At 41.9% G+C, this 27,166-nt stretch overlaps 2 protein-coding genes across 3 annotated transcripts in view; one reads left to right on the top strand and one right to left on the bottom strand.

Annotated features, from left to right (window-relative positions):
- Positions 1 to 3,779, top strand: part of TOP2B (DNA topoisomerase II beta) — a 46,830-nt gene extending 43,051 nt beyond the window's left edge. The window contains exons 34-36 of one of the 2 annotated variants that reach the window (XM_060280662.1): positions 453 to 578; positions 2,023 to 2,123; positions 3,434 to 3,779. In XM_060280662.1, coding sequence (XP_060136645.1) covers positions 453 to 578; positions 2,023 to 2,123; positions 3,434 to 3,595 — 389 coding nt within the window. In that variant the 3' untranslated portion in view covers positions 3,596 to 3,779. The remainder of the gene's footprint in view (positions 1 to 452; positions 579 to 2,022; positions 2,124 to 3,433) is intronic. The other variant, XM_060280663.1, reaches the window with a different exon arrangement.
- Positions 3,665 to 27,166, bottom strand: part of RARB (retinoic acid receptor beta) — a 105,863-nt gene continuing 82,361 nt past the window's right edge. Inside the window, exons 4-8 of the mRNA XM_035128838.2 lie at positions 22,170 to 22,330; positions 17,610 to 17,786; positions 11,033 to 11,237; positions 8,899 to 9,057; positions 3,665 to 5,446 (exon numbers count right to left, since the gene is read on the bottom strand). Coding sequence (XP_034984729.2) covers positions 5,250 to 5,446; positions 8,899 to 9,057; positions 11,033 to 11,237; positions 17,610 to 17,786; positions 22,170 to 22,330 — 899 coding nt within the window. The 3' untranslated portion in view covers positions 3,665 to 5,249. The remainder of the gene's footprint in view (positions 5,447 to 8,898; positions 9,058 to 11,032; positions 11,238 to 17,609; positions 17,787 to 22,169; positions 22,331 to 27,166) is intronic.

The following is a 27,166-nucleotide window of genomic DNA, read 5'->3' on the forward strand; positions in this document are numbered from 1 at the left end:
TGGAAATAACAGTTGCAGAAGATACGGGACTGAACTGACGTTATTAGGAAAGAATATAAAATAACCAGCAAGACAGGTCCATAGAAAGATGGGGATTTTTATTAACTTTTGGAATAATATCCTAGAAATAATATCCTAGATAACATAGTCCTGTGTAATTCTTTCCCACCCACATGATTTTGCATCCCATCTTCTTTAACAAAGTCAGATTTCTAATCCTTTCCTTCTTACTTGTCGAACAAAGCAAGCAAGTTTGTGGGTGGGTGGGTTTGCAATGAACACAAAGGATATCTGAACCCACACATGCAGAAATTCACAAGCCATTCCTGAGCCTTTAAAAGTGAAAAAGAAAACGTAGGGAAGAAACAGAGCATTTCTTTGTAGGGGCTCGGCATACTTGTACGGAAAATCTGTTGTACTCATGATAATGTAGTATTTCTTAATATAATTAGCAGCAAAACTGCCGGCGGATGTGCCCTCTAAACCGAAAAGACCTCCTAAGCCCAAGAAGATGGAAATAATAAACTCTGATTCAGAACCTGAATTCGGCATCCCAAAGAAGGCTGCAACTCCCAAAGGTAACACTTTGGATGTTGCCTATTTTCGCTTGATGTAGCAATGTGAGTGTAGGTGATACCAATTCTTTTTTTCTTTATCTCGGAATGAAGATCGTTTAATTGGAATGAAGCAGGGGCGGAGTGCAAATGAGCTGCGGCACTTCTTTCTTGCTGTTGCTGTTAATATGTGAAAGGGAAACTGACCTTTTAGCAAGATGTACATTATCTGGCTGTGGATGCAGATCACACATATCATGCCCTTGTGGGGGCTTGCATTTCTTATTCACACTGGCAGCGTGAAGAGATGATGCATGAAGCTGCTTTGAGGATGGGATGGAATGTAATCAGGATGTGGAATCAGATATGATAGCCTATGATAGCTTATGATAGCCTAGCTGGAGAGTCACATTCACACAAACTGCTATGTAGTATCACAAACCCTTAGCAGACCTTAAATCTTGTGTTCAACTGTTGTCACCGAGAGAGAGAAAAATACACTTTAAAGAGAAATAATTTTTTTAAATGGAAGAGTTTGAGAACTGCAAGGCACACTGTGCTATTACTATAAACTTTATAGTGGACACAATGTTTTTCTTTCTGTGAATGCAGCTGTAGCCATAGCCCTTACTGAGTATGAAAGCCCCATGAAGTTATGCTAAAGCAAGAGTGGGGTACCTTTGTTTCCTGCCTGCCCCCCCCCCATGTTGCTGAACTACAAATTCCATCAGCTCTAGCAAACATGGATAGTGGCTAGGGATGGTGAGTGTTGTAGTTCAGGAACATCTGGAGCCTGAAAGGTTCCCAACTTTTGTGCTAAGGGGTGAATTGTAATAATTAAATCAGTCCACAAATGGTGAATGAACATTTAGCAATGGCAAGTGATTTTTGATGAAAAGGTAGCATGTCTTGGCTCTAACAATAGTAATTGTAATTGTAATCAGTCAGCAAAAAGAAAGGGAAGTTTCCTGTAACTATTGGTTGTCTTAGCAATCAAAGGATTACTTCTTCCGCAGTTCTTTAGTCCCTAAAATGAGACTCCTGTGAAATGAAATAGAATTTGAGTTCCATAATTAATGTCTTGTTTGATGATGATAGAAGATACTGAGCTGCTAAATTGGTAGCATTAGCTTTCATTTTGCACTAGTACAAAGGTCTGGGTTGTGGAAATTTGGGTCTGACGTTTCTGGAAGAGGCAACAGAATGTGTTGCATTTCTTTTGATGCTCAGGTATGGGGCATATACTGGGAAGTTTTTTAAAATACCTTTATTATTGTAGAGGAATTTCAGTTCTAATGTGTTTTGTTAATACACATAATCAAATTCCTGTAGAGAATCATAGGTAAAAAAATTCCACTTGATTCAATCTATATTCTACTAAAACTGTCAAATAACTTTCAGATAATCCAATTTGCTGTTCTGAAACATAAAAATAACTGTTGCATATATATTTTCTTTAATGTTTTAGTAGGAAAAGGCAGAGGAGCAAAGAAAAGGAAAGCATCTGGTTCTGAAAACGAAGGTGAATATAACCCGGGGAAGAAAACACCCAAGTCTACGCCAAGCAAGGTAAATTCAGCATCTACAAGTTATTCCGACTTGTATTATTTTTATTCCAACAACATAAACATTCTCTTCCTGGAGAATACAATAGTCAGTTAGAAGGTTAATAATAATAATTTAAAATTTCTGCCGGCAAACACCAACACGTTAATATAAAACATTTAAAAACAATTACAAGCCCTAACAGCTAATAACCTTAAGGTTTCCAGGGACAATATCTTTCAGCCATCAAATTCCTGAGTAAACAGGAATGTTTAAAGTTCTTTCTAAACATTTCTAAAGAGAGAGATGGATGCAGGGAGGGCAATTCCACAAATGGGGAACTACCACTGAGAAGACCCTTTCGTGGATCTGTGCCAACAGTGTCATCCTCAACAGGGTCTCCCTTGCCAGTTGTAGAGCTGGAGATATGGGGTGTACTCCTAGGTGCTTGTGTCCCAAGCTGTTTATGACTTCATATGCTAGTACTGACACCTTGAATGGGACCTGGTAGCTCACTGGCAGACAACGCAACATTTTCAGAAGTGGAGACCCATGTGTCTCATCAAGCTGCTCCGTTTACCAGCCTAGCAGACATATTCTTAAAAGACCTACATTGGCTCCCAGAAAGTTTCCGAGCACAAAGTGTTGGTGCTGACCTTTAAAGCCCTAAACAGCCTGGGCCCAGTATACCCGAAGGAGCGTCTCCACCCCATCGTTCACCCTGGACATTGAGGTCCAGCTCCAAGGGCCTTCTGGTGGTTCCCTCGCTGCAAGAAGTGGAGGTTACAGAGAACCAAGCAGAGGGCCTTCTCGGTACTGGCGCCCAGCCTGTGAAACGCCCTCCCATCAGATGTCAAGGAAATAAACAACTACCTGACTTTCAGAAGACATCTGAAGGCAGCCCTGTTTAGGGAAGTTTTTAATGACTGATGTTTTAATCTCTTGTTGGAAGCCGCCCAGAGCGGCTGGGGAAACTCAGCCAGATGGGCAGGGTATAAGTAATAAAATTGTATTATTATTCTGCAGTAGCTGCAACTTGCAGTCTTCGAGTTAATGTAGAGTCCATTACAGTAGTCCAGGCAGGAGCATGGACAACTAGGCCAGACTATCACAGTGCAGGAATTGCTGCAGCTGGCAAACTAGGCTAAGTCACAGAAACCACTTTGAGAAACCAGGAGTACTCCTAGACTACAAGCATATGTATGTTGAAGATTTTGGTTGATTAAGCAGGGAATTTAGGTAACAGTTAAATTATTGAATTGATGTTAAAAGAACACTTCACGTGTGGTCTTCACTAACTGTAAAAAAAAAAAATAAAAATCCTTATCAAACAGAAACCGAAGAAAGCCTCCTTTGATCAGGACTCAGATGTAGACATCTTCCCCTCAGAGTTTGCCTCTGAGGCAGCCTCCAGGCCGCGGACTGGACGGGCGAGAAAAGAAGTGAAATATTTTGCAGAGTCTGATGATGACGACGATTTTGCGATGTTTAATTAAGTGCCCAAAGAGCACACAAACTTCCAACAAATATCTTATGTTGTCCCTTTGTCCCTTTTTGTCGCAGACTTTTTGTACATTTGACTTATTTTATGTGATGATGTAATTGATGGTTTTTTTCTTATTGTGCGTAGGCATTTTAACATTTTGTTCTTACACCGACAGTTTTATGCTCTTTTTTACTCATTGAAATGTCATGTATTTGTCTGACCGGCTTGTAGAAATGTTCTAGGGAGCTGTGCAAAAGCACACATTTTAACTGTCATGGTTGCAAACTGCAAACCTGCTTTTTGAAATGAAGTTTAAACATTAAAAAAAATATAAAAACCATTTCCTTGTGCTTGGGGGCTTGGACTAAAAAGACACTGTTTTTGACCACAGGTTTAAAATAAATATATTTTATTCTTTGCCAGGAGATTCCATGGAAAAAGGTAAACAGTATATGAACATAGAAAGCATTGTTAAACAATCTCAATGTACAAACAGAGCCAGTGAAAGTACATCACAGACTTGCTAGAATATATAAAAAAAATTCACTAGTGCTTTAAAATGAAACCTAAGAAACTGACACTTAAAAATTGTAACCACGCTACCACATTTTCCACTCTGTTTTATGGTGATTAACAAAGTCAAAGAGGCAGATTCTAGTCTCTGCTTTTGGGTATTCTAGTGACAGCCCCTTGTTACCAGAGAGGAGGACTGTGGGGCTTGGGGGCGGGGAACGACAGTTTCTCCATATTTGTTTTCACTAGTGTCACCAATTCAGAGGTAGTGAGTATGCCTGGTCATTATTAGCCCACGAATTTTCCCCTAACAGCTTGTGAACAAGTGAACAAAAACAAAAACAAAAACCCCCACATTAACACTGGAAAGTGTTTCTGCCTTGAAGGCTACAATTGAAGTTAAAAATTTAGTATTTATTTTTAAATGTAGAGAAGTCAGCCAAGTAACAAACCCCCTTGTAAATTTTAAAGTGACATTAACAGTAAAACAAATTACATCCAAATAACTGGTCTGGCAGTTACATGTATACAGAAGTTCCTTCTGCTAGTGCAGTGAATTTCTTTGTATCCTTTTACAGGGAAAGAAAGAAATACAAACCAAGGCCATTAAAAAAAAAAGAGCAAAGACAAGTTTTCATCCTAACCAAATTAGAATGTCTCTTAGAACTTTTTTTCACCTGGACATGTAAGCGGTCCATTTCGTAAGCATGTTGTCTGGGTCATTTCATGTACGTAAGAGAAAAGGAGAGCACCAAACATCCAGTAGAGAAAGTACAGGCCCATATATTTTGTTTATGTACAAAGTCATCAGAAATGGGTAAAAACCATAATTTTAACCTCTTGTCTGAGATCTGTCTTGTCACCGTACAATCTTGGATTTCCAGCAGAAACAATTGAAGCTTAACTAGTTTATTATTTCATGAACTAGTTCATTTAGTATTTCAAAAGTTTATGGTTTCAAGTTAAGCTGCAAGGCATCTGTTTGGGTATGTGTGTGTGTGTACACATAATACGGATACACATGAAAAGTTCTTGGTCCGTGTTGGGTTTTAGTGTGTTTATATATAAGTCCAGAAAATGAGCAGCAGTAAAGACTATTCTTGCGTCTCATCCCTGTCTATAAAATGTAAGGAATGTCACTGGAGAACATCTTATTGCACCAGTGGGGATTGACTCACACTGCTGTTATCCACGGAGCTTGGGGAGATGCTAGGACTGTGCTCTGTTGTGGTCCCGGTTGAGCTTGGGGTCAGTGGTTCGTGTCCTTCTGAGTTTTCCAACATTTCTTGGATAAGAGGCGGCATAGAGCCAGGGATTTCCATTTTCAGTGTAATAACACGTTCAGCGCCTTTTAAAAAGACAAATACAAAAACAAGATTTAAATTTATCAAGTTGGGTTTCTTTAAAGTAAAATGCACAGCATTCAGCGGACAGGAAGCCCAGAGACTAGGATTAGCCTCTCTTTCAGGCGGAAGAGAGGCTTGTGCACGGCAGGAGCCAGTTCTGTGTATGCACAAGAAAGGGAAAGTGCTCAGAAGCAACGTTTGCCCAGGTAGAAGCACCTTGTTCAAAGCTGCTGAAGAACACATCCTTTTCATGCCACAATAGACTATACTAAAAGTGGAGTCACAGGTCACTTACTTCAGGGGTCACTTTAAAAAAGAAAAAGCTCTTACATATCAGGGGAACCCATATTTTGTAATCATCAGCCACATAGCGCAGCAGGCTTCTGTAGGCGTCTGCTGCTTTGGATGCCCAAATATTTTTTATCATGCTACATAAGTTATTTAGCTTACCAATGCCAGGTTATTGTAGCTGTGCTATCTATGACCGATTCTTGTGAATGGTTCCATCTCCCACTAAATATATCAATTGCCGGTTACAGTCATACTTCGGTTTAAGTATGCCTCAGTTTGAGTATTTTCAGTTTAAGTACTCCGTGGACCTGTCTGGAACGGATTAATCCACTTTCCATTACTTTTAATGGGAAAGTTCGCTTCAGGTTAAGTACGGACTTCCGGAACCAATTACACTCGTACTTCGGGTTAAGTTCGCTTCAGGATAAGTACGCTTCAGGTTGAGTACTCCATGGACCCGTCTGGAACGGATTAATCCACTTTCCATTACTTTCAATGGGAAAGTTCACTTCAGGTTAAGTACAGACTTCCGGAACCAATTGTGTTTGTAAACCGAGGTACCACTGTATTACCAATCTGCTGCTATAAAGGGGTGTACGTTTAAAATACTTAAGCTCTCGTCACCATTGCCTAATTTTTGCATTTTATTCCCATTCGACTACCCCCTTAGAATTTTCACCTTTAAAAATCTGCCAACTAAGATTTCATTTTGTGTATTTAATGCACTGAATGCGAGTCCATGACAGTGTCCAGCCAAAATAAAAAAATTAGTCTACTGCAGCAACAACAAAGAGTCTAGGTTAAGACTAAATATTTAACCAAAGATGCAGAAGCACAATAATACTTGGCTGACTGCATGGACAGGTTACAAAGGAACACAGGGCTGCTTCAAGTGGTAATCATACAGTAAGTAGTCCTAGTATTCCACCCTTTATATGTTAAAAGCCATAGGTGCAAATAGAGATGTGAAGGCCTGGAAAAAAACCAGTCCCTCACCCCCCCTTTTTTTCAAAAGCCAAAATGGGGGGGGAGTGTGTGGAATATTCAAACGATATCAAACTCCCCCCCCCATTTTTACGGAACCCCCCCCACAAAAACCTGTCCCCCCCCCATTTTTTCCAGGCTTTCCCATCTCTAGACAGTGCAAAACATTTGCTCCTATTTTCTCCATGTACTTCTCTGCATGGAAGATGTGAGCAACAGCTATAGAATGGCAGGAAGGAAAGTCAAAACCCATTCAATTTATCTCCGATTTCTGTATCTTCAATGCTTCAGGACAAACAGTAGTGGAGAGTACTGGAGGACGTTGAAAGATAAATTTATTTACCAGAAATCAAATAACCACCCCCAACTTCCTCTTATAAATTGGTTTACTAACAAAACTAATGGATCAGTAGGATTCTTTTAATCACTCCTGCCTAATGAGAATGCGGAATTATTGTGTCACAGAGAGAGTGAAAAAAGCCTTTCTGTTCAATTGGTGGGTTATGTTTTCACATATGTCTCGGCGGGTTCCAAAGCTGAAATATAACTGGAAACATTTACAAGTTAGCTAAGACCAGGCACCCCCAAACTTGGGCCCTCCAGATGTTTTGGACTACAATTCCCATCATCCCTGACCACTGGTCCTCTTAGCTAGGGATCATGGGAGTTGTAGGCCAAAACATCTGGAGGGCCGCAGTTTGGGGATGCCTGGCTAAGACCTTTAAACACGTTCCCACTTAAAACTTTCAGTTTGAAAGCATGTGAGGACACGAAGTTCGGAGCGAATAATTTCTAACCACAACCTTATGAAAAGTTAGAGTTGTCTATACTAATTGACAAACACTGTTGGGTTGTGGCTATAATGCATTGCTAAATGGGAGGGCTGCTCACATGATGCTAAGCAAAAAGGGAAAATTGACTGTCCTTATATACAAGGTATTTGAGTTTATACACTTTAGGCATCTCCAAGGAACTGCAGAAGGAACTTAACCTCCAAAGAAAGGGCATAACACTGCAGACACATTAAACAGCCACAATCTCTTCATTTAGGCACTCTAGGCAGCTTTCCTATCAAAGGGGGCCCATTTCTTATAAAACCAGAGAGGTACAGGCAGGTTTTGCCTAGAAAACAAACACACACAGGCAGCTGCCAGGTGTTGGGAATTCATTCCCCTGCAATAAAGTATAATAATATAAACTGACTGTTAAGAAATTCCTGGAAAATTTTCTTAGCTTAATGCAGTGCTAAATATATATACTGCTATCGTTTATGCTTTCTGTAATAATTTGGTATAATAAACCAATGTAGCCTCTATATGCTCACTGGAAGGACAGATCCTGAAGCTGAGGCTCCAATACTTTGGCCACCTCATGAGAAGAGAAGACTCCCTTGGAAAGACCCTGATGTTGGGAAAGATTGAGGGCACTAGGAGAAGGGGACGACAGAAGATGAGATGGTTGGACAGTGTTCTCGAAGCTAGCAACATGTGTCTGACCAAACTGCGGGAGGCAGTGGAAGACAGGAGTGCCTGGTGTGCTCTGGTCCATGGGGTCACAAAGAGTCAGGCACGACTAAACCACTAAACAACAACAACAGCCTCTATATATGATTGCATGAGTATAAACAGTTCAATCAGAAATAATGGTTCACTAGAATCACTTGGAAGGTTTTCTTCAAGAAGGTACTTCTACATTTAGAGGGGCTGTTCTTGGGGACAGGTATGTGATCATAGCGCTGGAGTTTGCGTATGCCCCTCTGAGCTGAATGCTGCCATGGGTCAAGCCCATCACCGCTTGAACGGCATGGCAAATCAAGTTCATCCATGGTTAGATGACATGACTCAATAGCTGGGCACAGGACTCTAGACAAATTCCATTTCAGGAATCAGAGCATAAATGTTTTCCTACCAAGCAAGAGTCATTATTCCATAGGAATCTACCCTGTTTCTCATATTTTAAGACATACCCATAAAATAAGCCATAGCAGGATTTTTAAGCATTCAAGGAATATAAGCCATACCCCGAAAATAAGACATAGTGATAGGCGCAGCAGCAATGCCGGCCATGGCAGGAGGAGGGGAAAAATAAGCCATCCCTTGAAAATAAGCCATGTGTGGTTTTTTTGAGGAAAAAATAAATATAAGACGTGTCTTATAATATGAGAAACACGGTAGCTTACCTTTTGCACTGATACTGCGTAGATCTGTGATTTTCATTAAGATCTTTGGAAACATATGAGGCTTGTTGGGTCTTCTTTTTCTGATGTATATTTTGAGAGCCTCCAACAACGGCTCTTGTAGTTCATCTACCTTAGCTGGTTCTTCGAGGTCCTGGCGGTCTGGAAAAAAACACACAAATATTACAAGCAGTGAAAAACAGCAAACGGCAAAACTTTAGGGTCGGCATTCAAATTAACATGACCCAATTCTGCCTGTTGCAAATTCTTTGCTTTCCATGGCCCAGATCCAAGCTAGCATGATGACACTTCTGGGCTTTTCCTGAGCAAACTGGCAATGTATTTAACAAGTCTGGAAAAACAGTTCCTGTTCTTCTTTAAGGCTATAAACAAAGACAATTGCACTGCCATAACTAACTATATATTTGTGTTTACTTAAGAGACCAATAATAAAGTATAACTTTACTCATTTTGAATTTGTAAAATGAAACCCAACTCAAAAATGTTTATTTTTCTACGGGATATCTTCTGGCCATTTCATCTCTCAATCGGAGCGCAATGCTATTATCCCTGTGTGCCAGTAGGTGTCGGCATAACACTGAGTTAACTAAGAGCCATTGAGTTAAAAATAAATAAATCGGAGGCATGTCACTAGTGCTTCCTGTTTAATACATTTGCCTCCAGATTTTGCCTAAAGGCAAAGGACTGTCCTGTTTAGATGAAACATCTGTAAGAGTCTCGAGCGATTCAAAAATACAGGATTTGTGAAAACTTTTGTGGTTCATTAAACTACAATGGTTTATCTGTAATGTACATAGGATTTGATGATCTGCACATGATATCTATACATTAGGAATAGCTTCAAAATCCTTTGGCACAGGCGTAGTCCAGAAATGGAAGATTGAAAGAAAAGTTCAAACTTCTGCCTTCTCAGCAGCCCCAAATCCAGGGAAGGGGTGATTTTTTAAAAAAATTATTTATTCTTATACATCATCCAAACAAGCATTGAATAAAATGAACAAATAATACAAAAACAGAAGAAAATGCAAAAACAAAATTACAAGGATGTAAACATAATAACATAAATTGCAATAAAAATATAACACATTAAAAAGGTAAAGGTAAAGGGACCCCTGACCATTAGGTCCAGTCGTGACCGACTCTGGGGTTGCGCGCTCATCTCGCATTATTGGCCGAGTGAGCCGGCGTATAGTTTCCAGGTCATGTGGCCAGCATGACAAAGCCGCTTCTGGGAAACCAGAGCAGCACATGGAAACGCCGTTTACCTTCCCGCTATAGCGGTTCCTATTTATCTACTGGCATTTTGATGTACTTTCGAACTGCTAGGTTGGCAGGAGCTGCGACCGAGCAACGGGAGCTCACCCCGCCACAGGGATTCGAACCGCTGACCTTCTGATCAGCAAGCCCTAGGCTCAGTGGTTTAACCCACAGAGCCACCTGGGTTAATGTAAAAACACATTACATTCTCCTAAAAAAGGAAAAAGAACAAAAAATAATACCAAAAAAGAAGGGGGGGGAATTGACTTCCAACTAATTCCATGTTAGAACATTTCTCCAAAAATTTAAATGTTAGAACATTTCTTCAAAAATTTAATCATTACAGATAACCAGCGATATGAGGAATAAAGATCCACATGGAGTTCATAGGGAAGAGGTGATTTCATCCCTCTTTCTGCAGCCTGTTTTGTCATGACTGCAGCTAAGACAGCAGGGCAATTTCTGGCTACATTGGCTCCCATTTTTTCATATGGTGTGTGTTCCCACTAGTCTTTGTGACACACCATAGCACCATATAGTGTCATTCCCCTCTCCCCACACCACTATTTCCCCTCAAAAAGCCATGTTCCTCAACCTTGGGTCCCCAGATGTTGGACTACAACACCCATCAACCAAGCCAGATTCACCAATGGTCAGGGGTGATGGAAGTTGTAGTGCAGCAACACCTGGGGCCCAAGGTTGAAGAACACTGAGCTAGGCAAGTTCAGTAGAAACGTCTCCTTGGAAACAACTCTTCATGAATTCTAGTAAACCCTGAAGATACTAGCACTTGTCGAACACAACTTCCTTCTCTGGCCTGTGCTCATTTCAGCATATCAAAAGCTAAAGCAAGACATACCGCCACAGATTAAGCAGATGGCACTAAGCAGGCCAGTTTCCGTGTCATCCATTTCCAAGGGCAGGAGCTGATTGGCAAACGTGAACACAAGATCTGTCAAGGGACCAAATCCTGCGTTATGCATCTGAGTTCGGTTCAGTGTAAGGCCGTCGGAAAACGTCATCGTGTCTTGTTCGGGCGTGTATCTTGTGCAAATTCTAAGGATCTGGGGGTCGGGAAGAGAAAAGGCATTTTGTTTATGGACATTGCAATTACGGAATTTATAGAGTCCAGGTGTCTGGATGTGTTCTTCAAAGGCAGATGAAGGGGCTGTCTCAGTCACTGGGAAAGGACCACATCAGATTATGGCTTTCTTGAGAACTCTACAATTGCAGGACCAGAGAAGGAACGACCGCTGGGAGGAGCGCAGGAAGAAGCATCACACCAGTAGACGCCTTCATCTGCCCCGGCTGCAACAAAACATGTCTCTCCCGTATCGGTCTCTACAGATAACAGCAGGCATTGACTTCACTCCCAAAGGCACACTCCTCCGTTGTCTCCCAAGACAGACAGATAAGATAAGATAAGATATCTTTATTGTCATTGTCCCCTTGCGGGAACAACGAAATTACTCGGTTGCTACATCCACTCAGATAAAGCATTCTGCATAATCCAAAATTACAAAACCTAATTAAAAACAGTAAATATAATACAAATAACAAGTAAAATAAGATGACTTCAAAGTCCAGGCTTTCCATTTAAGGCCAAAAGCGCTCTAGAGAAGAAACTGTTCCTGAGACGGCTCATTCTTGCCTGCATAGTTCTATATCTCCGTCCCGATGGCAGAAGCTGAAACAAATGGTGACCAGGGTGCGTTGGATCTCTTGATATGTCTAGTGCTTTTCTATGGCACCTGGTGGTATAGATTTGTTCTAAGGTGGAGAGTGAGCAGCCAATAATGCTCTCTGCTGTTTTAATAATTCTACACAGCCCTGCTCTGTCCTGAGAAGTACAGCTTCTGTACCACACACATAAACTGTATGTGAGCACGCTCTGTATGGCACAGTGATAGAAGGCAAGCAGCAGCTTTTATGGAAGATGGTTTTTCCTTAAAATTCTCAAAAAATACAGTCTCTGCTGCGCCAACCAAATCTAGCTGAAGTTCAGTACTTCCTACATCCTGATTTTAGTCTGATGCTTAAGTGCAGTGGGTGCAGCCAATCCTACACATGCTTAGGTGAGACTTGGTGAGTTCAACAGGAGCTGCTCAAAAAGCGAAGCTTGAACAGAACCTGCAGCCACCGTCTCTCCCACTGGAAAGGTCCCAATGGGGATTTAGGAGGGCTTAATCTTGGCTAGATTGTGTCCTGCATTCACCCCACACACGGGTTTGGTTTCTGCTGTTTTCTCAGATCCCCTTTGACCCATAGATCCTTATTAACAGCAACTTTTAGAAAGAAGAATAACATACAGGTCTGAGAATTGCCAGTGGGAAGGATAAGCATTCTGAGATTTGCAGTCTTAAATCCATGTCAAGAAAAGTAACTGAGGAATACTAACACCACCACCACCACTTCCATTTCTTGTGCCCAAGGAAAGCTTCTTAGCTGTGGGCGAGAGGAAGGTGGTAACAGCAGCTCCTAGGAGCTGCATGGGCTGACGAGGTATTCAAGCAACAAGGGTTTCCTTTCCCAAGAACCCACCTCAAATGTCCACACCATTCTTATCACATGATTTGCAAAGGTATCCACAAAACATATAACATATGCAGAAGTCACATGATGATGGGTTCTTCTGCTTCCAGCTTAGCATGCAGGAAGAAGCCACCTGGATCTCTCTCTCTCTCCCCAGGAGAACGGGAGAAACAGTGGCTCATGCTATGCCAATAGATTTGAGAAATAGTGACATATCCCACACTTTTGACAGACCAATTCAGAGTTTGGTGGGAGGAGGCCAACTCTGCTTATTCTTATTCATTCTCTCTCTCTCTCTCTCTCTCTCTCAAATTTGTATTTATTATTTTTATTTATAAATGGATGCCCTGCCTTATCCATGTGAAAGAGCATCTTTGCACTCTGAAAAACGATGGAATTTGCTACCACAGGATAGAGCAGGCACCCCCAAACTTCGGCCCTCCAGATGTTTTGGACTACAATTCCCATCTTCCCCAACCACTGGTCCTGTTAGTTGGGGATCATGGGAGTTGTAGGCCAAAACACCTGGAAGGCCGCAGTTTGGGGATGCCTGGGATAGAGGGATGGCTATTGACGTGGATGACTTTAAAAGAGGATTAGACAAATTTATGGGGTGGGGATAAGGCTTTCAGTGGTGACCAGCTTTGAGTAGAGAACAGAATGCCAGACTAGATGGGCCTTCGAAGCCACAAGAGCTCTTCCAATTCTCTAGTCTATTTTCTTTAATGTACGAAATTTATCTACGACAACTTCCTCTTCCACCCGGCTGCAATAAGATATATTGGTAGGGTATGAAGCCTGTGTTGTGGGCTCCTCTGGCAGTATTCTTGGTTCAGCCCTAGGCCGGTTTTCCAGAGCAATGGCCAAAGGAAAGAACCGGGGTGGTAGGATCTTCCTTTCCCCCACAAGAGTTTCGCCAAGAAATAAAACAGCACATCTGAGCAGGTTTTCTTCAGAGAGGAGGGAAACAATGGGCAACGTGAGTGAAAAGGACCCTTCCCACAGTCCCCGAGAGCAGCTGACATTCAGGGAACCTGAGCTGCCTCTCGTTGCTACTTGGGGAGAAGAATGTGGTCTCTTTGGGTTACATATCATACTGCCAGTGACAAACGCGGCGGCATATTCCGATGCAAGGCGTTTCTCTTATTTCATGCTCCTTGTTGCTGTTGACCATAATCTGGTTTTATCGAGCACAGCAAACAGGAGGGTTTCATGAGAAATTATTTATGAATGGCAGGAGCATGGGAGACACAACCCCAGAGAACCACACCCCACTATATTCGCCAATGAGGGCAAGATACAGTTTAGAAACTTCCCACTGTGTTTCTCGTGTTAACACACACACACACACACACACGGACACAAACTCAATGCGATGATTAGCAGGCCGCAGTTTACAGCTACGTTCTCTGTTCTGCAAATGGTTCTCCATCAGGGCTGATTTGGGGCGCAAGCAGCTGCGTTTCCTTTCAAGGTGCCACAGCAAGCAAGGGAAAGGTGGCTTACACAAATGCAGCTTCAATCTAGTTTCTATACTGAAAGTTCTCATAACATGAGATTCGTGTTAAGACTCACAATTAAAAAAAACACACGACAGGCAACAGCTGAAGAAAAGCACACACAAGATCCCAGGGTATGGTCTGCCTGCACATGAGGTCTCCGCCTTGCTGGGGCTAAGCAGATAAGGGTCTGGTTATGGGCTGGATGAGAGACCACATGGGAAACACATGTATGCTGCCTTGGGTTCCATGACAGGAGAAAGGCAGGATAGAAATGTTAGGGAATACACAAATCCAGTGACATGCTCATTACTGGCCTTTTCAATGTATTTGCCCAATGCACTGCTCACTCTGCATGGGGCTACCTTTGAAGGGGACCTGGAAACTACAACTAATCCAGAATGTGGCAGCTAGACTGGTGACTGGGAGCGGCCGGACTGGTGACTGGGAGCGGCCGCCGAGACCATATAACACCGGTCCTGAAAGACCTACATTGCTTCCAGTACGTTTCTGAGCACAAGAAAGTGTTGGTGCTGACCTTTAAAGCCCTAAACAGCTTTGGCCCTGTATACCTGAAGGAGCGTCTCCACCCCCATCATTCAGCCCGGACACTGAGGTCCAGCTCCGAAGGCCTTCTGGCGGTTCCCTCGCTGCAAGAAGTGAGGTTACAGGGAACCAGGCAGAGGGCCTTCTCGGCAGTGACACCCTGCCATCAGATGTCAAGGAAATAAACAACTATCTGAGTTTTAGAAGACATCCGAAGGCAGCCCTGTATTGGGAAGGTTTTAATGTTGATGTTTTATTAAGTTTTTATATGTGTTGGAAGCTGCCCAGAGGGAAACCCAGTCAGATGGGTGGGGTACAATTATTATTATTACTACTACTACCACCAGTACTACGGTACTACTACTACTACTATCTACAACCCAGAACTAAATGAAAGGGAAGGAAAAACTGGAAATGTTTGGGGAACTCAATCTTTGCAAGTCCCGAGTTTATAATGACCCAACTGCACCACAACTGGCTGCCAGGGCGCAATCCACCAAGCTAAGCAAATATTTACGAGGATAAGGAGGGTGTTCTTAAGCAACCAAAATTACAAGCGATTGTGTCTGGCAGCTGACAAGCATTCCTGGAACTGACAGGCTGAAAATAGATGGCAGGCATCTTAAGAGTGAAGGGCTGGAGAGGGAAGTTTAAGCTATGTAAACTCTCGCTCAACTTTAAAACAAAACAACAGCAACAACAATATATTAACCGTTGTTTTTTTGTTTTTGTTTTAAATTGCACTCTCAACCTCCGTTCAGCTCCCTTCTCATATCACTGCAAAGGAATATGCTTGGGAACCGTGTCATATTTTATAAATTAACAGTACACTTTCCTGGGGGGGGGGGTAAAGAAGAAGTTAACTATGCCTTATCATAACAGCGCTCACCAAGGCAGGCATGCAGTTCGTAATAAATGGCTCTGTCTTGTGGTGAGACCACACACAAGAAGGAGGCGACGGCAGCAGGCCAGTATAAATGGACGCCGGAAAGAAGAAGAAGAAGAAGAAGAAGAAGAAGAAGAAGAAGAAGAAGAAGAAGAAGAAGGGACTCTGAGACGGGGATCTTGGGAACTGCAAGGCCAGCTCCTACGATACTTTCCCTCTCCTTTTCCACTGTGCTCTCTTCACCCATATACATCAGTGTCCTACGGTAAGGACTGTTTGCAACAGCTTGTGACAAAGCAACGAGAAGAAAAATGGTCAGAGCAGGTAATATTCTCCTCCCCGGGATCTTGTGTGAAGTCACAAGGAATTATGGGAGCCCAATTCCTTGGATGGGAAACTTTCCTGAACAAACTGTAGGCTGAGCCAAACACAATATGCACAGCAGAGGACTGGGCCACCCAACAAAGGGCGGAGAGGAAACAGCTGATGATCTGACACCCATATATTGCAAGCCCAGACTTTTGTGGAGCTGGACTGCCCCTAAAGGAAAATGCATGTAGTCGGGGGGGGTGTGGTCCAAAATCCAGAGTTGCCACTTGAGGTTCAGCTCATAAAGCATCTACAACCCTATCTGGGCAGAGATAACCTTGCCACAGTTCTGCAGGTAAGCTCCTGGATAGATTACTGAGGAGTTACACATGGGGGCTGCCCTTGGAAATGCTTTGTAAGCACCAGGTGGCCCCCAAAAAGGACAGCAAGACCATTAATGGGGACTTTGTCATCTGTGCTAGCTTCCCGTCTATCTCCAGGCCCAATTCAATGTGCTAGTCCTAAATGGCTTTGGCGCAGGTTACCAACCTCTTCCTCAAGACCTACCCAGACCTTAAAATATTCATCAGAGGCCCGTCATCAGCTTTCCCTGTCTAAAGAGGTGAGGCAGGTAGCCAGTACGAAAAGAGTGTTTTCCGTTGTGGTACATTCCTTGTGGAACGCTCTGCACATAGAGGTTTAGTGCCAAGCGAATATCTTTTTAACCTCCCAGGTCTTTTACAAGTATGTTTCAGTGCATTTTAGTACTCAGCACACATTATTTTAAACTGGATTTTAGTACAGTTTTAGAATGATTTTATCCTACTTGTGTTGGTTTTATATGGATCGTTCCACTAAGTTTACTTTTAAAAAAATGGATTAATGGGTGGTTATATGCATACCTAAATAAATAAATAAATAGACTAGTTAGAAAAGCAAACTATTCCCCCCCCCTCTTTACATGATGTTATCTTGAAGAAATTGACATTTGTAGTCTGCCACTCTTCTGATGTCTTCCTCATAGCACTTCTTTGAGGATAACAAAGCCAGATTTAATATCAAGGCTGTGTGTGTGCTCTTACACTTCAAGAAAAGACATCACAATTTTGCAACAGCTTAATGCAAATTCTGGTAAGAAAAGTTCTGTGACCTGCATACAGCACAAAAAACAGCAAATTTGAAGATATTGGCATAGTTTAGTTCTTAGAAGAGGTGAGGATCATCGCCTGAAAATCGAAAATCTTCCTGAGACTCATCCAGCTTTGAGGGTTAAACTATCTATTGCCCAAACACTTAAACTCTCCACAAACATATTGCAAGCCTAGTTTAGTAGAAACCACATAGATAAAGGCCACTGTTTGTGTCCATGTTTGCTTTCAGCAACATAGAAAACCTGGTTTCAGTCATTCAAGTTTCTCACTATACAGTGGTTGGGTTGCAGTCAAGTGAAGGGTTAGAGAATTCAGAAGGAAACATTGTTGCTCCTCAAGTCATTTCAGTGGAGCCTGCAAAGGATACACAATATAAGTCCCTTTGAACTAAATCACAGCTGAAACAGTTGCTTAGCAGTGGGTTGGGCCATTGCCTGGGTGTTGCTGTTGTTTCAGCCACCAGTAAATGACAGCAAAATGCAAGTGACTCATCCAAAACGAGAAGATACGTACCAAGATGTCCAAGCATGCAGCTTTAAGTAGTGTGATCTGGTCTGCAATTGTCAAACTTGTAAAACCAGGCAGCCGTTTTGCAAATTCCACTATCTTAATAATACACTTGGTTGCAAGTTCGCTGAATTTGTCCCAGAGCCCAAGGTCCAGCCGAACTCGATGGTCAGCGCTAGAGTTCTAGAAAGAACAGAAGGAATCATAAGATCAGCCAATTTCTGTGCAGCGTAGCTGAATCCATATAAATAATGAAGAGTGGGGAGATCCTGCTGCAAGCAATTTTTATTAGCAATCTGAATTGCAGTGAAATTTGCAGCTAGGAATGCTCTTGGTGTAATCATTCAAAAAATGAAAGCTGCCATCTGTCCAGAAGGCAAAATAATTTTCAGCCTTTCCAAATACCATTGCCATTTTTCTTTCCCTTTAATTATGCAATGTTTATAAGCTGGGATTTAAATAAGTGGAACTGGAACACTGGTTTCCATATCTAGGAAAAGGACTATGTCTGGTGGCACATAATTTCAGCACCATGGCTGTGCTCGTGTGCCATGAAAAGTCAGTTAATAGTCTGCTGTGAATACGCAGAGCACACCAGCTTCATGCCCCTGTGCTAGCGAGCAGAAGCAAGAAAATCTGGGTCAGTGTTAGGTTCAAACTGGGTATCCAACAAACCACGACTGGTAAACCAAGAACATAGACAGATTGTGCTTTGTTTGGAGCAAAACAAACCACAACTATTAGCTTGGACATAACACTCAGCCACAGCTTATTGGTCTTGCTCACTAGCAGGGAGGGGCAAATCAGGAGGAAACTATGCATTCATGGTAAACCATGGCTTGCTATGACATGCAAAATGCAGTCAATGTGAGATCTTTTCACATGCTATTGGTTTAGCAAATTAGTTCAAAATAGTTTATCTTGTCTATACACTGGAAGAGTTTTAGCGCTCTGTCAAAAATCAGTGTTATGAACAGATGAGCCATCTGTTATGAAAAAACTAATGAGCCATCTTATACACGATTACAAAACCCTGGATTAAAAAAACTAACACATGTGGTATTGGAGAGTGATCTCTTTATCTCAGCGCACAAAGTTCAACAGTTGTGAAACGTTTGCCTATCAAGAAAATGAAAGTTGTGATGTTTACTTAATGCGTGCAACACTATTCCATGTAGCGGATTTCACCCGGTTTAGCTTTAGAGCATCCCAAAATGATTCAGGCTCTTCCAGCCTCAAAGAAAGAACAGATTTGTAATGCACCTGGACTCTGCAAGCTGCCTGCACCTGTGAAATGTAGAATTAAACATATCCTAAGTGTGCCCCTGCTATTGGAAGAAACCCTTCTTGTGCTTTATCAATCAATCAATCAATCAATCAATTAATTAATGGCCTGTCCTAAGCACTGTGGACATAAAGAAAATGACATTGGTTTAGAACAGGAAATGAACCTTTCACGTGCACAGTGCTGCTACAAAAGTGGGACAAAGAGGAATGTCTGCAAGAGAGCCCAGCAGCTGAGGGTTCCTGGTTGCAAGAAGAAGGGATTGGGGAGAGGTTCAGTTCAGCTTAGATTCTGTCTAATCTGCAGTTTGTGAAACAATATGCAACGGAAGCCCTATCTTCCTTCAAAATTCACACTACTCCGAAATTTGTGCTTCTCCAGCCAAAAAACGTGTACGAGTGTGCTGACAAGTTTCCTTCAAACCTTCCGGGAAAGTCAGGGGTGGAGCAGACACACCCAGGAAACATGGGAACACTGGAACAGGGGTTGAAATGTTCTCCCCATTTAAAGCCTTTGTGCCTTCTTTTGAAGGCGTGAAGAGGGCTACTGAAAGGCCAGGAATGTCACGAGACTTGCTGCTGCTGCTGCTGGATCCACGTCTGAGGCCTATTTAAAACGGGTTTAGAATCTGGGCATTCTCAGACAAGAACTAGCACAGGAGAATGCAAAGGCCTGAAGGACAAAGACTGGTACCAACTTGATGAATGGGATAACTTGAAAACGAGGCAGAGAAACTCAAAAGTTCTGATGAACGGTATAGGTAAATTCCAGGTCCTGGAGCAGTTTGACAAACAGGAAGAGGATCACACAACCATCTTCCCAGCAGCTGAAGGCACTCTTGTGACATGTGAAGGAAATGCTTTTGCTTGGGCAGAAGGAAATGTCCCCACAAAACATTTCCTTTAGGAGGCACAATCCAACAGGAACGTTTCCCACGCATGTTGTGCAGAGATGAATTTTGATGCTGAGACTTGCCCTAGGACATTCTGCGCCATAAAGGGGTTAACAGTCACCGCTTTGCTCATGGAAACTTTTCCTTCTCCTACCAGTGAGTCTGCATCCTTAAGATTTATTTCAGACCATCCTCAAGGACCTCAGTGAAATACTGTAGGTGGGGGGGTGGGGAATAATATCAAGATGTGCAGCCATTCAGGTTGTAATTAAATTTAATAGGCAGTTTATCCACTTCCACAGGGGGGGAAATGGCAGCGCAGAGCAGAGCCTAGAGCAGGAAATCATTTTACAATAGGGTATCCATCTGGAAAGAAGACGTTGCATGAAATCAGCTAGTGTGAACAAAATCTTGACCGGGATCTTATGAGCTCGGTTTATCATGCTCCTCCGCCCACCATCCCTGAGCCAGGCAAGTTTGACAGAGATGCTTTTGAGCGGATGCCCGGCAGCCTTAACAAAATGCAAATCTGATTTGGCGATTATGCAAGCTGATGAGAAGAGGTTAGTCAATAAAGCGCCAAGTTCACTTGCTGTTTTATTGCACTGCTTTGCTATGTCAAGAGGGACCAAAAATGGCTGTGCCTCACCTTACGAATGCTGTAACCAGAAAGCGCTGCAACAACATTCTATTCGGTAATCAGAGCTGCTAAAAAGCACCACTTGGAAAAAAACAAGCACGCTTGTAGTCGTTCCCCTCGATATGGAAATATAAAACTGAGTCAGCATTGATATGCAGGCTGATAAAATATGGAATTAATATAAAAGAAGGTTAGAAGCGGAAATTCCAGGATTCACTCTCCATGGGTTCTGAGAAGTATCAAACTGGTGGAGTTTTGCTGAATGTTTTACAACAGCATGATTTCCGAGTGTTGTTGTTTTTTCCAAGAGTGTTCAGGCATGCAGCTTAAGGACCACATTTCCCATAGTGCTGCAACGAAGGACATATGGTGGAATAATACTATAAGGCCCCCTAGTGACATTTTTATCAGCAGAAAAGCCCAGCCATGCTGTAAAATCCAAACACATGGCCATTTTTAAATTTTCTTTATTTTTATTTTTCATCTAAATTGATCCCCTTTGGTGATTTTTTTTCAGGTTTTTTTTTTTTGGCAGCAATCTGCTGCATCTCCAACTAAGAATATAGTCGGTATCTGAAGAAGTGTGCATGCACACGAAAGCTCATACCAATGACAAACTTAGTTGGTCTCTAAGGTGCTGCTGGAAGGATTTTTTTATTTATTTTGTGAAGAATATAGAATAAGATATTTATGGAGACCCACACTTTTTTTTGCTCCTCAATTCTGTTTAACCTATTGAACACAATTTCTGGTTTGGTTTGGTTGGGAGAGGCCTGAGCCCCTGAAATGAATGCAGACCTCCTCTAGTCAGCCTATCGGGGGGTCTCAGGAAACCCTCATTTGTTCCTGACCGCTTTGGAGAACAAAATGACAGTTTGCAAGCGCAAAGCAGATGGGCTGGATTAAACGGACGGCTCACAAATTTGGGAGGTGACTACCTTATCAAAAGCAACAACACACTATTTTTTGTTCAACGGGCTGCAAAACATTCTGTGCAGATTTCTATGCCAAATAAAGCTGGAGTTTATAAAACATACCATCTTTCCTCATGAAAATACCTAAGAAATTTAAAATGAGGGAGCTGTCCAATTTATTATTATTATTATTATTATTATTATTATTATTATTATTATTATTATTTCTATATGGCAAATTCATATTAAAATCTATGTGGTGTGCAGAATCTGGGTTAAAACAAAAATTAATTATCAATATGGTATGGTACTACAATATTATCCAATATAATATGAAGACTGGTCTTGGAATACAAAGCAATCCCCATCAGGGAAAATGTGTTCATTTCTCTTGTTTGTCCTAGCAGGAATGAGCAGACTTTCCCCCCTACATGGCAGAGATTTACAACTCACTCATCACTTTCCTCTTGCATGTCCTCTAAGTACCTTGCAGCTCCTCCAGAGTGTGGTTCTTCTACTCTCGATAGGCCTCTGTTTCTGTGATTCCCACTATGCTATCATTGATCATTTCAAAATCTTTAAATTTTTGTTTTATTAAATGGATCTTTTTTGCCCCATCACCTGGTATGTGGCTCCCTCCTGCTCTCACGCATAGCACTACACAGCCTGGATCATACCAACAAAGAAAGAAAGAAAGGCTTTTGGTATGAAAAAGGCTTCTGTTTCACAGCATGGGGTTGAATTAAATACTTCCTGGTCCCTTCCACATCAATTAACGTCTGTGATTCTAACAGCCCACCAGACCCCTCCAGTCTTCAGTGCACATATCTCTTACCGTAGTGTATTTGCCCAGCTGGCAGAGAGAAGGGAAGGTTTCCTGGTGAGATTTTCGGATTTTCTCTGTGAGATCATCCAACTCTGCCGTCATTTCGTAATTCTCCATAAACTCCTGCTTTAAAGGCTCCTTCTTCTTTTTGTTCCTGTCATTTCTGACAGCTGGGAGGGGGGCAAGAAGGGAAGCAGTTCAAGTATGGCACACTAACCAAAGTCCAACAGCTCTTGGTTACAGCACCAAACGTTAAAGAAGCAAAACATACCGAGAGCACCAAAACACCACTAAGGAGCAATAAAATACAACAGGGATATAGGAAGTAAGATCACTGGTCCTTCTAGCAAAAGATCACCTAAACCAGGGTGGCTAACCTGCGCCCATCCAGGTGTTGTTGGACTGCAACTCCCATCAGCCCCCAGGCAGCATGGCCAATGGTGAGGGCTGATGGGAACTGGAGTCTCAAAAGGCCTCATGAGGAATGTTTGAAGGAGGTATGTTTAGCCTGGAAAAGAGGAGATATGACAGCCATCTTCAAATGTCTCAAGGGCTGTCACGTGGAAGAGGGAACAAGCTTGTTTTCTCCTGCTCTGGAGGGTAGGACTCGGACCAATGGCTTCAAGTTACAAGAAAGGAGATTCCGACTAAACACCAGGAAAAGCTTTCCGACAGTAAGAGCTGTTCGACAGTGGAACGGTCTCGCTCGGAAGGTTGTGGACTCTCCTTCCTTGGAGGTTTTTAAGCAGAGGTTGGATGGCCATCTGCCATGGATGCTTTAGGTAAGATTCCTGCATTGTAGGGGGTTGGACTAGATGACCCTTGGGGTTCCTTCCAACCGTAACATTGTATGATTCTAAGGTCTAGAGAACCACAGGTAAGCCACTCTCAGTCTATGCAAACCATCCATGGCTCAACAGGATTTCAGGAGTCTTTACCCAGGCCTACCTAGAGATGTTGAGGACTTGATCTGGGATCGTTTGCACACAAGGTATGAGTTCTACCATTGAGCTGAAGCATCCTACCCCACAACCCCCAATAATAATAATAATAATAATAATAATAATAATAATAATAATAATAAATAATATCCTTCATAGTAAATTAACCCAGATTGACATTGTACGGTAAGGCTGTTCCTAATACAGTGCAAGGATCTCTCTTCAGTTATTTATAGGCAAACTTCATGCAATGACACATGATATTATAATATTCATCATTGGCACTGCCCATGGAATCACTTTGTGCTATAAGCAAAGGTGTTTTTACCTCCAAGTCTTTTACCTCTTGGAAACGGCATTTTGATATGTTTTGCTGCAATTTCCATTTTTATATAGGATCATGCTGCTTGGTGGCCAATTATCATTAGATTAACACCGAGATACCAAACTCAGTAGTACCACAGGGACAAAGGCAACATTCCAAGTATGGAGTGGATTGAAATTGTGGTTAGGGTAATACTGTATATGTCTGGGCTGAGGCACTCTGGGAGATAAACTGAATTAACCAGGTGAGCTCTAAAGGGAATAGCACTACATCTAGACTCTGATGGAGGATTAAGCCTACTGTTAATACAATGCAGGCCCCAATGGAATCAGTATATGGAGTCAGCTACCCACAATCCCCAAGAAGCCCAAAATGTGATGTCATTGAAAGAGCACTGGGTCAAATCATGACTGCCTTGCAATAAGTTACCTATGCCATCTTAACCAGTGACAACAAGGCTAAACTACAAACATGGTTTGCTTGTATAGTCAATGAGAAGAGTGTAAATGGAAAATTAAGAACCAAGGGTGATGAAAACGTTGGCCTAGGGAAGAGTTGGACCAGGACTGTGTAGATATCATTGGTTATTTGGCTACCCCATTTTGTTAATGGCTATTCTCCTGCTGCCCTCAAAATTGTTTTCTGTGAATCCTTTGGAGCTCATTTTATGGACTGTGTAGTATGGAGACAGGCTCAAATCCACTTGTCCCCTTTTCTCCCTCTAGGAATAGGTAACCAGTTCACCCGCAGAGAGAATCCAGCCCACACCATCTGAAAATACCTTCCTCGGAGGGACGTGAACCGTATGGCAAAATGAAGCCAGAACTGCAGCCAAGCTCACAGGGTGGATTTGATTTAAATCAATCTGATTTAAATCACGATTTAAATCATGATTTAAATCACTAGTCAGTAAGGCTTGATTTAAATCATAGTTTTCTACATAAAGACTAATTCTTGCTGGTATAACTTTAATATGCAAGTAGATGAAGATTTTTAGAATAACAACTTTTCATATTAGTTTTTTATCCCCAGTTTAATGGGTTATTCATATTTGGACAACTTTACTGTTGTACTTAGGAAGGAGAAAAATAAGCATTACCTTAATAATAATTTAAATAGATTTATTCAACTGAAACAATAACATTACAGCATATGTTATTTGCTTAAACAAACACCCATGTTTGTTAACTAATTTGGCTAAACAAAAACAAAATATATATATTTTAAGAAACTTAGACTGTCAGCCCAGCCTACACATGAAAAACTTAAATACTGTCCACTCTAAACAATCAGAAAAATATTGTTTCTATGCTATTCACTGAACTTCTTGAAACTTAGCACTGAAGGGGTTGATTCTGTATTCATAGGTTTATAGAACAATAGGATTAAGGTCTTTTTCTCAACTCTGTTCATGTTATAACATTTTTGCTGTGAAGAAGAGGCATGTGATCTCTGTTGAGTCAAATTCAGTTTTGAGAACTGCAAAAGTAAACCAAGCATCTGTGATAATATCTTGTAGGCAGAGAAACTGCCCAATAATCTTACAAAAACCTCTGGAAGAGCATGACATTGTGAATGGATTAATGGAATTTATTTACCCCAAAAATTAAACATATACAACCTTATTCTACATAATTAAAAAACTAATCTTTATTTCATGATGGAATAACCTTTGGATGGTAATATATTTTCCTCAAAAAGCATTTTATTTAAAAAAATCCGATTTAAATCAAAAAAATCCGATTTTTTTTATTTTTTTTTAAAAAATCATTGATTTTTATCCACCCTGCAAGCTCATCACCCAATAGCAGAAAAGAAACCTAGAAACACAAAGCAATTCCCATCTGAATCATCTGGTCTCTGGGAGTTCTTGGCAGCAGCTCGCAAGATTGCCCTAAATAAGGTGTTTGTGTTCTACAAGCTGTTCCAAGCTATTGAGCTAAGTAGCTGCTGAGGCCTTATGTTTAGCAAATGTGTCAATCAGCACACAGAAATATATGCAAATGGAGCTCTATGGCAAGAGGCCTGCTGCTCCTTGCAGTGGGAGAGGAGTTGACATAACAAGGAAGCAGGGCAATTCTACTGCCTTGGCACAGCGCTGCGTTTGCTATGCTTGACCACCAGCAGCTACCGTAGCTACGGTAGCTGTTGTCCATCATGCACTCTGGAAAGGCACAGGAGCCGCGTTAGAACAAAGGTGGCAATCCCATAGGCCACTGCTGCTGTTGTTGGGGGTCAAACATATGTCCTGTGTGTCTCAAGTCATAGGGGGGAAACTTCGTTTTCGGGTGGCGTGAGTTAGATTTGTGTTCTGAAGCAGTACAGGGAACCTGAGTTGATGGAAAGAGAAGTGAAATATTACACTGACAGCTAACACATCCCTCCAGGTGTCCCTATTTTCCAGGGAAAGTCCCAGCTTTGCAGAAGCCATCCCAGTTTCTCATGTGATCCCAGAATGTCCCGCTTTTCCTTAGGATGTCCCTATTTTCATCAGAGAAACGTTGGCGGGTATGGAGTTATCTGACCCCTGAGCCATCTGAGGGCAGCCCTGTATAGGGAACGTTTTTAACGTAAAATGCTTTATTATGTTTTTATGTATGTTGGAAGCTGCCCAGAGTGGCTGAGATAACCCAGTCAGATGGGTGGGCTAGAAATAGAATGATGATGATGATGATGATGATGATGATAGATGCCCTTATTTTCATCAGAGAAAGTCATGCCTTTTAATGTAATTGTGCTATCAAAAAAGCCCCACCCTTTAATGTCAGGCACACTTAAAGCTGCTATTCTGTAAACACTTAGAATCATAGAATCATAGAGTTGGAAGAGACCACAAGGGCCATCCAGTCCAACCCCCTGCCAAGCAGGAAACACCATCAAAGCATTCTTGACATATGCCTGTCAAGCCTCTGCTTAAAGACCTCCAAAGAAGGAGACTCCACCACACTCCTTGGTAGCAAATTCCACTGCCGAACAGCTCTTACTGTCAGGAAGTTCTTCCTAATGTTTAGGTGGAATCTTCTTTCTTGAAGTTTGAATCCATTGCTCCGTGCCCGCTTCTCTGGAGCAGCAGAAAACAATCTTTCTCCCTCCTCTATATGACATCCTTTCATATATTTGAACATGGCTATCATATCACCCCTTAACCTTCTCTTCTCCAGGCTAAACATACCCAGCTCCCTAAGCCATTCCTCATAAGGCATCGTTTCCAGGGCTTTGACCATTTTCGTTGCCCTCTTCTGGACACGTTCCAGCTTGTCAGTATCCTTCTTGAACTGTGATGCCCCGAACTGGACACAGTACTCCAGGTGAGGTCTGACCAGAGCAGAATACAGTGGTACTATTACTTCCCTTGATCTAGATGCTATACTCCTATTGATGCAGCCCATAATTGCATTGGCTTACTTGGGAGTAAGCCCTGCTGATCTAAGTGGGGCATACATTTGAGTAGAAATGCATAAAATCTGCACTGTTAAGAAAGTCAAAGTCAGATGAAGCGATAATTTAGCACCTTACACAATTTACTGAAAATGGTGAGGTGCAAATTTGAAGGGTGTAAAGAACTTATGGACGAACAAAGCAATACACATACTCAGTGATATCGCTAATTCAACGTAAAAGTCAATGGCAAGACTCTTCTACAGGCCAGGGAATTAAATAAACATACAAAAATCAGTAAATTCCAAGCTAGTGTTCCCAGAGTGACTGTAACTGCCGTGCTGTGCAAATACAGAATATGT

The sequence above is a fragment of the Zootoca vivipara genome, chromosome 12, assembly GCF_963506605.1.
Source record: "Zootoca vivipara chromosome 12, rZooViv1.1, whole genome shotgun sequence".
Lineage (NCBI taxonomy): Eukaryota > Metazoa > Chordata > Lepidosauria > Squamata > Lacertidae > Zootoca > Zootoca vivipara.